This window comes from Macaca mulatta, chromosome 12, assembly GCF_049350105.2.
Source record: "Macaca mulatta isolate MMU2019108-1 chromosome 12, T2T-MMU8v2.0, whole genome shotgun sequence".
Classification (NCBI taxonomy): domain Eukaryota; kingdom Metazoa; phylum Chordata; class Mammalia; order Primates; family Cercopithecidae; genus Macaca; species Macaca mulatta.
The window spans coordinates 83,362,119-83,375,144 of NC_133417.1; the positions used below are offsets into that span (position 1 = coordinate 83,362,119).

The 13,026-nt window shown below is 41.2% G+C and overlaps 1 protein-coding gene across 1 annotated transcript in view; it reads left to right on the top strand.

The window, feature by feature from the left end:
- Window positions 1-2,457: 2,457 nt before the first annotated feature.
- The window catches only part of PJVK (pejvakin), a 46,886-nt gene continuing 36,317 nt past the window's right edge, over window positions 2,458-13,026 (top strand). The window contains exons 1-3 of the mRNA XM_077957286.1: window positions 2,458-2,611; window positions 5,181-5,274; window positions 7,527-7,596. Of these exons, the coding sequence (XP_077813412.1) occupies window positions 7,527-7,596 (70 nt within the window). The 5' untranslated portion in view covers window positions 2,458-2,611; window positions 5,181-5,274. The remainder of the gene's footprint in view (window positions 2,612-5,180; window positions 5,275-7,526; window positions 7,597-13,026) is intronic.

The following is a 13,026-nucleotide window of genomic DNA, read 5'->3' on the forward strand; positions in this document are numbered from 1 at the left end:
ACAGGCATGCACCATCACAGCCGGCTAATTTTGCATTTTTAGTGGAGACGGGGTTTCTTTCTCCATGGTGGTCAGGATGGTCTCGAACTACCGACCTCAGGTGATCAGCCCGTCTTGGCCTCCCAAAGTGCTGGAATTACAGGCGTGGGCCACCGCGCCCGGCTCGCCCCGCCCCCCGCAATTTCTAAACTGTATCTGTCTCCTCCCAAGCCCTTGTTCCTTCATCCCCTACCCGGTGCAGATTCAGACAAGCATTTTAGTTCCTAAGCCTCGCGGTGCTCTCAGCTCCCGCGCCTCTGAGCTGCCCACACCCCTCCCAATCCCCTCCTCCGCGCCGCCGTCCTTCTGGCTCTTGGATGGCCGCAGTGTCCGCTCCCTCTGAACTCGCCGGAGCAGGGATACAGCCGCCCGGGGCCTCTTGCTCGTGCTTGGTTTTCCGTACCCCACTTCCTAAAGGGTCTTTAGGGGTTCCCGGACTCCTTCGCCTGGGAGCCTCCATCCGCCCCGCACAGCCCCCGGCAGGGCCGAGGGGCGGCTTCAGTGGCGACCTGGTGGGGCCTAGCGGCCCCGCTCCCGGACGTCAGCGCCGGCGCCGTCATTGAACAGCTTTTGCTTAGGGCAGAAGAACCTATGGGCACAAAAAGCAGCATCGCGTAGCGGTGGTGGAAGAACGAGCAGGAGCTTGAATTTCAGTTTTCTTATGAGGAATTTTCCAGAAAAGATATCTTCACTGTGAAATAAGTAAATAAATGCCCACTCAGTACAGTAAGTATTGATACCGTCCTGTAGCATTTGGCTGGAAAGTGGTGTCAATAGGGTTTTTCCTTCAGACTTTACACTACTGTACAGAAGGGCCAATGCCAATCCTTCTGTGAGGAAGGTTTTTTTCTTCCTAAATATGTTAATTGCCTCAACTTGCACTAACGGTCACACTCGTGAATATGAGTGTAAGAAAGGGTTTCTTTCTCACATGTATGAAAAGGAAATTTTCCTTCATGTAAGGCCACTATTCAGAGTAAAGTCAAGATTATGTAACCTGTAAAATGAAGCACTAACTTCATTTCAAATGAAATAAAATTTCGTCTGATCAGAAACCCCTTGGAGCAGTTTATATTAACCTAATTATCTTTTATTACTGCAGTAAGTTCATTGAAGATTATGGAATGCATCTAAAAAGCAGTTATATTTACAGGTCTCAAAATTAAATGCTAAGGAAAAGCATTATTTCTGCAAACCCAGGTAGTACGGACAAGCCGAAGGGAGTTTCTGTCAAGTTTTACTCTAAATTCAATCATGGATCAGCTAGATCTCGGCTTGGTTATTCTTGGAGGAGCTGCTTTGCAAATGATTCCACTCTGAGCTCGCCGGCCACAGTAGCATGAAATGGATGGCGGTTTCCTCTTCCTAAGACTGGGTGTGGTTTGGCTGGGCAGAGTCTATACAGTGGGCGACTCTGGCGGGATTTGAGGAGCCTAGAGAGGCCCACCGCATGTGTGTCTCCCCCTAGTGACCAACGGACTGAAGTTCCTGTGGTTAAAGGCAATTGCTGATTTTGCCGTTAGCTGGAAGGCGAAGCTCAAGGAACTCCTGCGTGTACAGCACCATTCTAGAAGCTCGATGTGTTTAAAGATGTGACGCAATATGTACCCAGAAGGAATAAGACTAGATCACTAGGGTACAAATTAAAATATCAAGTTGCATACGCTGAATGTGGGATGAGCTCCGCGGAACACACTTTGGAAAACACTACTTTAACGACCTCATTCTGAGTCCCTGTAATGCTTAAGATTATAGCACAGTTTAGGCACCTTATATATATTATGATGGAATGCTTTCCTAGAGTAATATTCTGTGGTGGAAAGAGCAAATCAAAGGTCTCTGTGTTCTCTGTGACAGTGGAAGAAATTGCAACTATTAATATAAATAGGGGTTTTAAAAAATGTGGGAAAAGTCTGAAGAAGCATTTGCAGAAACTCCTTACAAAGTCAGTGACAGCAAGGCCAGGCCAAGGTGGGCGGATCACTTAAGGCCAGGAGTTTGAGACCAGCCTGACCAACATGGCAAAACCCGGTCTCTACTAAAAATACAAAAATTAGCTGGGCGTGGGTGGCTGAGGTGGGAGAATTGCTTCAACCCAGCAGATAGAGGTTGCAGTGAGCTGAGATCGCATCACTGCACTCCAGTCTAGGCAACAGAGCAAGACTCTGTCTCCAAGAAAAAAAAAGAAAAAGACATGTACTATAAATGTAAAATATAAAATATATGCTGGAATTCAGAGACACATGTAAAAAAGGATGTAAAATATCTCATTAATAATTTTTATATTTATTACATATTAAAATGATAATGTTTTTGACAGGTTAAGTAAAATATAACTCAATTAGTTTCTTTTCCCAAAGAACGTGGCTACTAGAAAATTTTAAATTGTATATATGGTTTGCATTATCTTTTTTTCAGACAGTGCCGATGTAATAATAACAAAAAGTCTCAGCATCATTTAAGATAAAAGGCCATCATCAGACAATGCAGGACAGATTGTAACAACAGGACAACAGGAAGTACTACAGAGATTCAGAGAATGCCATAAATAACCTTGGAATCCTGTGCTTGGGTAAACCATTTCCTTTTTTTACTTAGCTGATCCCTTAAAGCCTGTGAAGCTGAAATGTTACAGAGGGAATTATTTTCTATTTGAGTTAGCCACCTCAATTTCATAACTTTGTAAGAAGAAAATGGCTTACATTTTTGCATCTTCAAGGTTTTCAAAACATTTGCACATTTATTATCTCATTTCATCTTTCTAATCTGAGATGAAGGTAGAGCAGGTTATCCCCATTTTACTGGTGAGGAAACTGAGGCTCAAAGAGTTCATGTGATGTGAAGAATATTGGAATTAAGGATGCCAGAGAACAGTGACTCAGAGGGACCAAATCATTATGGGGTCCATTTGGAGGTCTCTATGTAGAGGGGGAGCTTCCTCAAGGACTTCTGCGGAGACCTCCTTATTGAAGGAGAGGAGGAAGCTTGAAGACACTTTTCCCCACTCGGACTCAGTACTAAGCACTTTTCCACTCCAAGCCCTTCACCTTCTCCTCATCCCAGGCCCTGGGTCCATAAAACTGCAGGAGCCTTTTGTTCAGGCATTCCCTCAGCCATGCTGTGCTGATCCACCTGACCCTGGATTGGTGCCATTTTATCACAGCATGGGATTAAAGACTTGACCCTTCCTTTCATATTGGCTTATTGTCTTCACTGCTTTTCTCACATCTGGCTCCTCAACTCTCTGGAACCAAGCTTGGCCCTTGACAATTAGACCTGCTGTCTCTTCCCACTTTGACTTCCCTCTTGTCTCCCATCCTGGTACTGTTCCTTGCTCTGGCTAGGCACAGCCCCCAACTTTAAAGTTTTTGAGTGATCACAGGCATTTCTGGGATTTGGCAAGGGATAAATTGAGTTGAGACTACATTGAGTTTGGGTTTAAAGGGATATATGTATGTGGTTTGTAGTCACATCCATGTATACTTAAATATTGGTCATCCCACCATTGGAATGGTTTCTAGGAATACTCCTACTAGTGATTGTGCAGGTTCACCTACACCCTACACATAAAAGCAGGGCCAGAGGTCACACTATGATGTGAATGTGACCTATTGCTTGGCACCAGAAATATGCGGGAAGTGAAGAAGAAACAGATTGAAATGAACTGTGATAGATCCATTGCAAGAATTTCTCCAATCCTTCCCTGTAGGCAGACCCTTTGCAATGTGATTTTTTTTTAACTCTACCCATGAAAAGTTGGGCCCACCTCTTGAATCTTGAATTTGTGACTTGCAATGCTGTGGAAAGAGCCATACTTGAAGAATAGGGCTGCTTTAGTCTCTAGAAAGGGTCTACTTTAAACCCATGCCAACAAAGCTTTTAAAATACCCCTCCTATAAGAATCAATGTGATCCATCAGTAAATTAACTGTGAGAAAAGAACTCAATACTCTTTAAAGGAAGACAACAAAGTCTTGATTCACAACAAGGTAGAATTTGTAATATACAACATATAATCTATCAAAATGTAAGAGAATCAGAAAAGCAGGAAAATGTGACACATAATCAGAACATGTGTTGCTGGATCGTGCTGATCACCTTTGTTTTCCAACACTGGAGGACTTGTGGAATCTTGACTCAGCTTGTCACTCCTCAGTGGTAACTTTTCTCTGCTGGCCTTCACAGAATCTTACTCTGCACATGCACAGCTTTATATTTGGCTAAAGACTTAAAGGGAATCCCTACGCAGGATTCTGTAGTTTCTTCTCTACACCACTTCTTATCCTCAGGCACTCTGCCCTACTTACTCTAGGCAACTCGGCATCCCTGAGGTCTTTCTGAACTTCACTTCTCCATTCTGCAGTCCAAAATGGGCCCTTGAGCAGAAATGTAGGGCCACCAGAGGGATCAACTCATGTGTTTCTCCTCTGTCAGATTAGCAGCCTGTGCTGTTGTCTAAGATTCTTTGCTTGGTCAAACTTTAATCAGGCTCCTAAGGCTTCTGCTAAGCCCATTTGTGCACTTCAATGTAAAAGCCAGTTGTAGCAAGAACCCTGCTTAGTTGGGTTAGCAAGAATCCCCACTTTTGATATCTGATCACCCTTGATATCTAATTGGGTTCCTCGTCCTCTACCATCCCAAAGGTGACATCTGATTAATCTGGCCTGACTTCAGCAAGAATCCTGTTAGGTTGGTTGGTTTAGCCAGAATTCCCCTTACCTTTGATGTTTCCTCTTGGTAATTTTCTATCCACTGCCACCACCCTGTCTCTTGTCTATAAATTCCTTCTTGCCCATGCTATATTCACAGCTGAACCTAACCTCTCTCCCCTACTGCTAAATCCCATTGTACAGGTCCCTGTACCTTTTGAGATAGTCCTAAATAAAATCTGCCTTATTGTGCTTTAACAAGTATCATTTTTTAAATTTCTGTTTTTTTTGTTTTTTTTTTTTTTGTTTTTTTCCAGAAGATAGGGTCTTACTGTGTCACCAGGCTGGAGTGCAGTGGCATGATCATAGCTCACTGCAGCCTCAAACTCCTGGGCTCAAGTGATTCTCCCATCTTAGCCTCCCAAGTAGCTAGGACTACAGGAGGGTACCATCAAGCCCAGCTAATATTTTTATTTATTTTTATTTTTTGTAGGAATGAAGTCTCACTATTTGCCCAGACTGATCTCAAACTCCTGGCTTCAAGCAATCCTCCTGCCCCAGTCTCCTAAAGTGCTGGGATTATAGGAGTGAGTCACTGCACCTTGCCTCATTGAATAATTTTTTCTTTATATGTATAATGTCTGAAAGGAGCTGCCTTCTGTCTTTTGTCCAGTTTTAAAGTTGTTTACAGTGAGAGGAGCGCTAGCCCACACCTGTTACTATATCACATTTGGAAGCAGAAGTCAGTTACCCTTAAATTAGAGATGAGGAAACTGAGGAAATGAAAGGTTAGGCAACTTGCCCCAAATTACACAGCTGTTTACATGTGATGGAGCTTGAATTCAAACCTAGGCAATCTATCTTTAGAGATGCTCACTTAATTATTGTACTGTACAGCTTCTTAGAAAAATGGCTTTATATATGCATGTAAAATGTTTTGTCCAGTGTCAGGTAACATAGTCAATCCTTAATAAAGTCTAGCTAAATTATTCTTTAAAATCCTAAAGCTCAGTATGAATTTGTTCCTAGCCCAGTGTTTCAAAGCAAAAGATGATTAATAGGACACAAGCACCATCAAGTGAGTTGATATTCCTTATTAACACTAATTTTTATTACCATCCTACTATTAGCAAATAAAAACAAAGCATTTGCTTAAGTCCTTTATTAAGTGCATGAACAAAATATTAAATCCTTAGCCTGCTTTCTTTTGCCATTAACACTACCTTTCTTTTTTTTTTTTTTTTTTTTTTTTTTGAGACGGAGTCTCGCTCTGTCGCCCAGGCTGGAGTGCAGTGGCCAGATCTCAGCTCACTGCAAGCTCCGCCTCCCGGGTTCACGCCATTTTCCTGCCTCAGCCTCCCGAGTAGCTGGGACTACAGGCGCCCGCCACCTCGCCCGGCTAGTTTTTTGTATTTTTTTAGTAGAGACGGGGTTTCACCGTGTTAGCCAGGATGGTCTCGATCTCCTGACCTTGTGATCCGCCCGTCTCGGCCTCCCAAAGTGCTGGGATTACAGGCTTGAGCCACCGCGCCCGGCCAACACTACCTTTCTTAACTAGAAATATAAGATAAAATGAATAAAATAAACCAAGCAATGAGGCATAGGTACTATCAGTTTCTGAATTTCAAATAAATCCTGTGCAGTAACACACCCATCTGGCCATAATGGAGATTGCACCAGAATGAAAGCACAAGCTCATAAATAAAAATGTAAACATTTGTAATAGAACCCAGCATTTACTATACTATCTAATTCTTAATCTGCCATCTAAATGAGCTCCAATTGTTCATCTTATTTTAAAACATTATAACTGGAGACATCTGTAAGTCCAAGCCTTTCTTTGGTTTTAGCTCATACGCTTGAAAACAGTTTATCTCTGTCTTCTGCCTTTTTTTTTTTTTTGGTGAGATATATGTAAATATTTTTCAAACCTCTATTGTATCTATTAGAACGGAATGCTATAAACATGTGGCAGCTATCCATTCACTCAGATTAGCATAGATAGAAAAACTAGTTTATTCATGTCTTCTCTCCACAATGTCCCACTCTTGCCTCAGCCCAAGCAGTGAAGCAAAAAAACCCACATAGTCCAATCCATCTACTTTACCCTCTCTAATGTTCAAATTGACTGAATAGCTATCAGATCTCCATTACACACTGTTCTCTGCAGATCGCCTTTTTGATAAGTCTTAACCTAAAAAAATTATTAAGGGAAATGAAGAAATCAGAAAATGATAAATTAATTACAAGAAATGTAAGACTTGGCTTATTATCATCTCCTTTTTGATATCAGCTGTATTTGTGGCAGAAAGCCATCGTGATCCGCTGTCTCAGTATATTGTTAAGCTAGTAATTCTGAATATGTTGTCAAGCTTGTAAAATGTTCTGAGTAGACCACATCTTCAGTAATTTCCACAAGTTTACAATTTTTCAGGTAAAGCTATAATTTATTACCTTAAAAGAAATTCATTTTTTCAATGTAGTAAGAGCTGCTGCTTAGTTATAATACTCTGAAACTTTCATGAAACTATCCTTTTTATAACTCATATTACAATATGGGCTCTTTCATGTTTTTTAACTTCTTTGGACCTTGAGATGCAGTGTTATTCTAGATGCAGCATTACTCACAGTGGACGTTGTCCTCAAATTAGCATAATTTCTATTTCATTTCCGACATACTGTTTTGGATAATGTTGAAATAAATCTTTTGAAAATGCAAATATTTTTTGTCATTGCAGCACATACACCGTCTACAGAAACTTTGTCTTAGTTTGTTTAGTGTTGCTGTAAAGAAATACCGGAGACTGGGTAATTTATATTATTTGGCTTCTGATTTTAGATGGCTGGAAAGTTCAAGATCGGGCTTCTGCATCTGGTGATGGTCTCAGGCTGCTTCCACTCATGCAAAGGTAAAGGGAAGCTGGTGTGTGCAGAGATCACGTGCAAGAGAGGAAGCAGGGGTTAGGGAGACGTGCCAGGCTCTTTTTAACAACCAGCTCTTTTGGGATTTAATAGCGTGAGAACTCAATCACATTTAAGGGAAGGCATTAATCTATTCATATGGGATCCACTCCCATGATCCAAACACCTTCCACTAGGCCCCACCTTCCAACACCACCACACTGGGAATCAAATTTCAACATGAGATTTGCAGGAGAAGGGACAAACAAACCATATCCAAACCATAGCAACCCTGCCAAAAATAAAAAGCAAAGAAAAAACTGGCTACAAACTCATAATTTGTCCTATCTCTAGAAATTCTAATAAAAGGCAAAAGATACATGATCTGAAGAGAATCCAGGGTATCTCAAATGCTGGCTTGTAATTTTATGTATCTTAAATTACGTGATTTATATGATATTCTTATCATCTTTTCTCACTAAACTATAACTCCGTATCTCAGGTGGGACTCTCAGGGAGCAGACTCAGGAGACAGTGGGCAGCAGGTTTATTAGGGAATGCTTTCGTGATCATCATCCATGGAAGGAATGGGAAGAAATGAGGATTGGGTGGAAGGAGGACTTGGGTTGTGATACAGTGTCAACAGTGTTCTCAACTGACCCCATGGGAAACTTTTAAGCTGTTTGGCCCTTTTGGTGTCCCATATTGGAGCAAGAAGTTCAGGGAACTCAAAGATGGGGGTAACCTTGGATACAGTGACACTCTCAGCTGGTCTCAGTGACTTACCTGGTGATAAAACTCAGCCCTCAATCCTCAGAGGCTCAGAGTCCCTGGTCCCCATAATCTTTTTAGGCTGATAATGGCTGCTACACTGTCCATTTACAATCAAAATTGGGCAAGAGCATACCAAGAGGTGCATCTGTGCACTACTTGGGTACCAACATTTTCCTCCTTCCTCCAACTGTGTAACCGTAGTCCTCCTCTTTATGATAAGATCCATTATCCCTACTAAGATGTGACTCCTCTTTTTGCCTGCTACTTTCTCGGTGCAAGGAACCTGAAGTACCTAGTCAGCAGATGTAGCTCATAGTTCAATGAGACCAATGAGTCTCTTCTTGGGTCTCACTGAACTGCAAACTACATCTGCTGGTGGAGGTGTTTCACCTTTAGGAAGCGGGACCTCTAAATGACAGGGCCCAGTGTTGTGGAGCCAGGAAGCGCAATTTCCCCCAAGAGAATCACTGGGAATGATAAAAAGCAGGGCCATTCCTGCTTCTACACCCTGATTCCTGGACCCATGTATTCTACCTATTGAGAACACAGCCCTACAGAAAGACCATTAAAGTGTACATTTCGTCTTAAAGGATGGTGTTTGTGTTACGTATGCCTTCAACAAGTTATTTAATTATTCTATCAGGGTAGAGGCTTCTGGGTGATGCAGCATGTAATAATATGACAAGCAGAGGCTGTGGTCATTTGCCCACTCTCTTTCCTCCTTTGCTATAAAACAGGTCCCATGAGGTAGTTCAAACACTCTGAAAGCCCTCCGTGATGCTGGCTGATGCCCTGCAGATAGAAAAGGAGAATCATGGAAAATATGTGTCTATTCCTGTCAAAATGAGTCACTGCCTCTTGTTAGGATCATTATTGTAAGTCAGCTTGCCACCAAGTGGCTGATTGGTCTTCTTGAGGAATAGGCACTCAGTATTGCAGCATTGGTTTCTGTTGTTAGCAGGCTGAAAATTTAGTAGTGACTATAACAAATCAGCCTCAGTGTATAGGCGCCCATCCTGTTAGGTCTATTACTTAGCCTCCATTCCTGCCACAGTAGTTATTCCAATGCCAGATGCTGGGTGTTATTAACTGGCCAAGTCCTGATAGTAACTTGGTTGGTCAGGGCCTTTTCTATTATGGGTACTTGGTGGTATAGATCAAATGCAGTACAAAGCTCCTAACACTTTGTGCCCACTCTCATGTGCCCAGTCCACCATTTTTATCTCAAATCTCTTTGTTCCCAATAGTTTAGTCTCTCTGTTTTCAGGACCCCGATCCCATGACCAAGCCAGTTGTCACCGCCCATGTATATTCTAACCTTGAGACCCTTTCTACACAAATGGGCGGCAAAGTACACTGCTCAAAGTTCCGCCCTTTGGGAGGATTTTCCCTTATCATTGAATTTCAGGGCCACCCCTGAGTTGCACAGTAACATAGCCACCATCTGTTTTGTTTGCCAAAATATACCCATTTGTGAGTCAAATTCATGCATTTTCCTCTTTCATCATCTGGTCATATGGGATCAGTGGCAATAAATGTAAGCCAAGGGAGAGACACTGGTGCAACAGTGGTAGAGACATGGGAGTCTAGGCTGCTTGCTAATGTAACATACTGTGCCATCTGCCTATGTTTGTGTTCTACATGTATAGAACCCAGCTCATAATCATTGGTCTTGGCTTCATGGCCACTTGGCATCCCTTTGTCGGGTGCTATATCTCTATAAAAGCCCAGTAGCACATCAGCAGCTGTTTGTTGAAAGGTGTTTACTTCTCTGCTACAGATAGCACAGCCAGACTCTTGGGTCTGCATTGTGATTTTCCCATTAGGACTTCTCATAAACTCCATACAGAATCTTTTCCTACATATCTAATACAACACCATCTGCTGGGTGGCATGGCACAAGTGGTAAAACTGCCATCTGGACCTGCTTCAGAGCCCTTTTCTGCTCTGGGTCTCACTTGAAATTGGAAGCCTTTTATGTCGTCCAGTGTATAGGTAACAGCAAGTATTTCCTGCTATGGAATATGCTGCCTCTAGAACCCATAGAAACCTATCATTCTTCTATGCTTCCTTCTTTATGGTGAGAGGTACAAAATGCAATAATTTATTGCTTATTTTGGAAGGGATATCTTGGCATACCCTGGACTGTGGACCCACCAGAGAGCCACCAATGGAAGACCCTTGAATCTTTGTAGGGTTTAATCTCTCACCTTCAGAGTATATGTGCCGTAGCTCCAATGTATTACCTACTTCTTGCTCTTCTGGTCCAATTAACGTGGTATAATTGATGTAGTGGATCAGTGATGTTCTGCAAGATGCCCAGCTGGTCTTGGTCCTTCAGACTATATTACAATAAAAGGTGGGAGAGTTAACATTCTTCTAAGAAGATTATACGCGTTCACTATTGTCTGATCCAAGGCAATGTGTTTCTGATCCTCTTTTCTAATAGAGATAGAAAGGATGCATTTGTCAGATCAACAGCTGCATATTGTATATGTAGTGCCATGTTGTGATTTCTACTTTTTTGCATCTGTTGAGACTTGTTTGAAATATGGTCTGTTCTGGAGAATGGGAAAAGAATGTATATTCTGGGCTGGGCACAGTGGCTCACGCCTGTAATCTCAGCACTTTGGGAGGCTGAGGTGGGTGGATCACCTGAGGTCGGGAGTTCAAGACCAGCCTGACCAACATGGAGAAACCCCATCTCTACTAAAAATTCAGAAATTAACCGGGCATGGTGGTGCATGCCTGTAATCCCCTCTACTTGGGAGGCTGAGTCAGGAGAATTGCTTGAACCCAGGAGACAGAGGTTGTGGTGAACCGAGATGACACCATTGTACTCTGTAGCTGTTGGGTGGTGAACCGAGATGACACCATTGCACTCTGTAGCTGTTGGGTGGTGAACTGAGATGACACCATTGCACTCTGTAGCTGTTGGGTGAAATATTCTGTAAATGTCAGTTAGACCTATTTGATCTAGTATGTGGTTTAACTCCAGTGTTTCTTTGTTGATTTTCTGTCTGGATGATTTAACTGTTACTGAGAATGGGTTGCTGAAGTCCCCTAATATTACAGTATTGCAGTTTATCTCTTCCTTTAGATCTATTAATGTTTGCTTTGTATAATTGAGTGCTCCAGTGTTGGGTGCATAGATATATAAATTATTATATCCTCTTGCTAAATGGACTCTTTTGTCATTATATAGTGACCTTCTTTGTCTGTTTTTATAGTCTATGACTTGTAGTCCATTTTATCTGATGTGAGTATAGTTACTCTTGATCTTTTTTGATTTCCACTTGCATCGATTTTTTTTTTCCATCCCTTCACTTTCCATCTATGTGTCATTACAGCGGAGGTGAGTTTCTTGTTAGCAGCATATAGTTTAGGGCTTGTTTTTTTTAATCCGTTCAGCCATTCTATGTCTTTTAATTGGAGAATTTAGTCCCCTTACATTCAGTGTTATTATTGACAAGTAAGGACTTACTACTGTCATTTTGTGCTTGTTTTCTAATTCTTGTTTTATAATTCCTCTCTTCCTTTCTTATTGTCTTCCTTTGTGGCTAAGCGATTTTCTCTGGAATATGTTTTAATTTGTTGCTTTTCGTTTTTAGTGTATCTATTATAGGTTTTTACATTGTGGTTATCATGAGGCTTACATGAAACACAGATATGCCAAGTTATCTTAAAGAGATGACAACTTACCTTAGATTAAAAAAAAAGAAAGAAAAAACTAAAAAAAAGCCTTTATACCTTAACTCCATCCCGTCTACATTTTGACTTTTGGTTGTCTCAATTTATGTATTTTTATATTGCTTATCTTTTAACAGGTTGCTGTAGCTGTTATTGTTTTTGGTAGATTTGTCTTTTGGTCTTCATTCTAGAGTTATAAGTGGATTACACATCACAATTTCAGTATTAAAGTATTTGGGGATTGTCTTTGTACTTAATTTCATCAGTGGGTTTTATACCTTCAAATGTTTTTGTTTTTGCATATTAGTGCTTTTTTTTCTCTTTTGGATTGAAGAACTCCCTTTAGCATTTCTTTTAAGATGGGCCTCATGGTGGTGAATTCTCTCAGCTTTTGTTTATCTGGGAAAGACTTTATCTTGCTTTGATGGTTGAAGGATAGCTTTGCTGGATATAGTATTCTTGTGTGGCAGATTTTTTTTTTCTTTCAACACTGAAAATTTCATCCCATTTGCTCCTGGCCTGTATCGTTTCTGTTGAGAAGTCTGTTGCCAGATGAATTGGAATTTATATTATTTGCATCTTTTCTCTTGTTGCTTTTAGGACCCTTTCTTTGTCCTTGCCCTTTGAGAGTTCGACTGTGTCTCTCAAAGGGGTAGTCTTATCTGGGTCAAATTTGTTTAGTGTTCTCTGACCTTCATACCTGGATATTTATATCTTTCTCAAGTTTTGGAACAATTTTTATTATTTCTTTGAATAAGCTTTCTACCCCTTGCTCTTGCTCAGCTTTTTCTTGAACACTAGTTATTCTTAGATTTGGTCTTTTGAGGTAATTTTCTATATCTTATAGGTGATCTTCATTCCTTTTCATTCTTTTTTCTTTTCTGCCCTCTCACTGTGTAATTTCAAATGACCTGTCTTTGAGCTCACTGATTTTTTTCTTCTCCTTGATCCATTCTGTGGTTGAAATCGTCTGA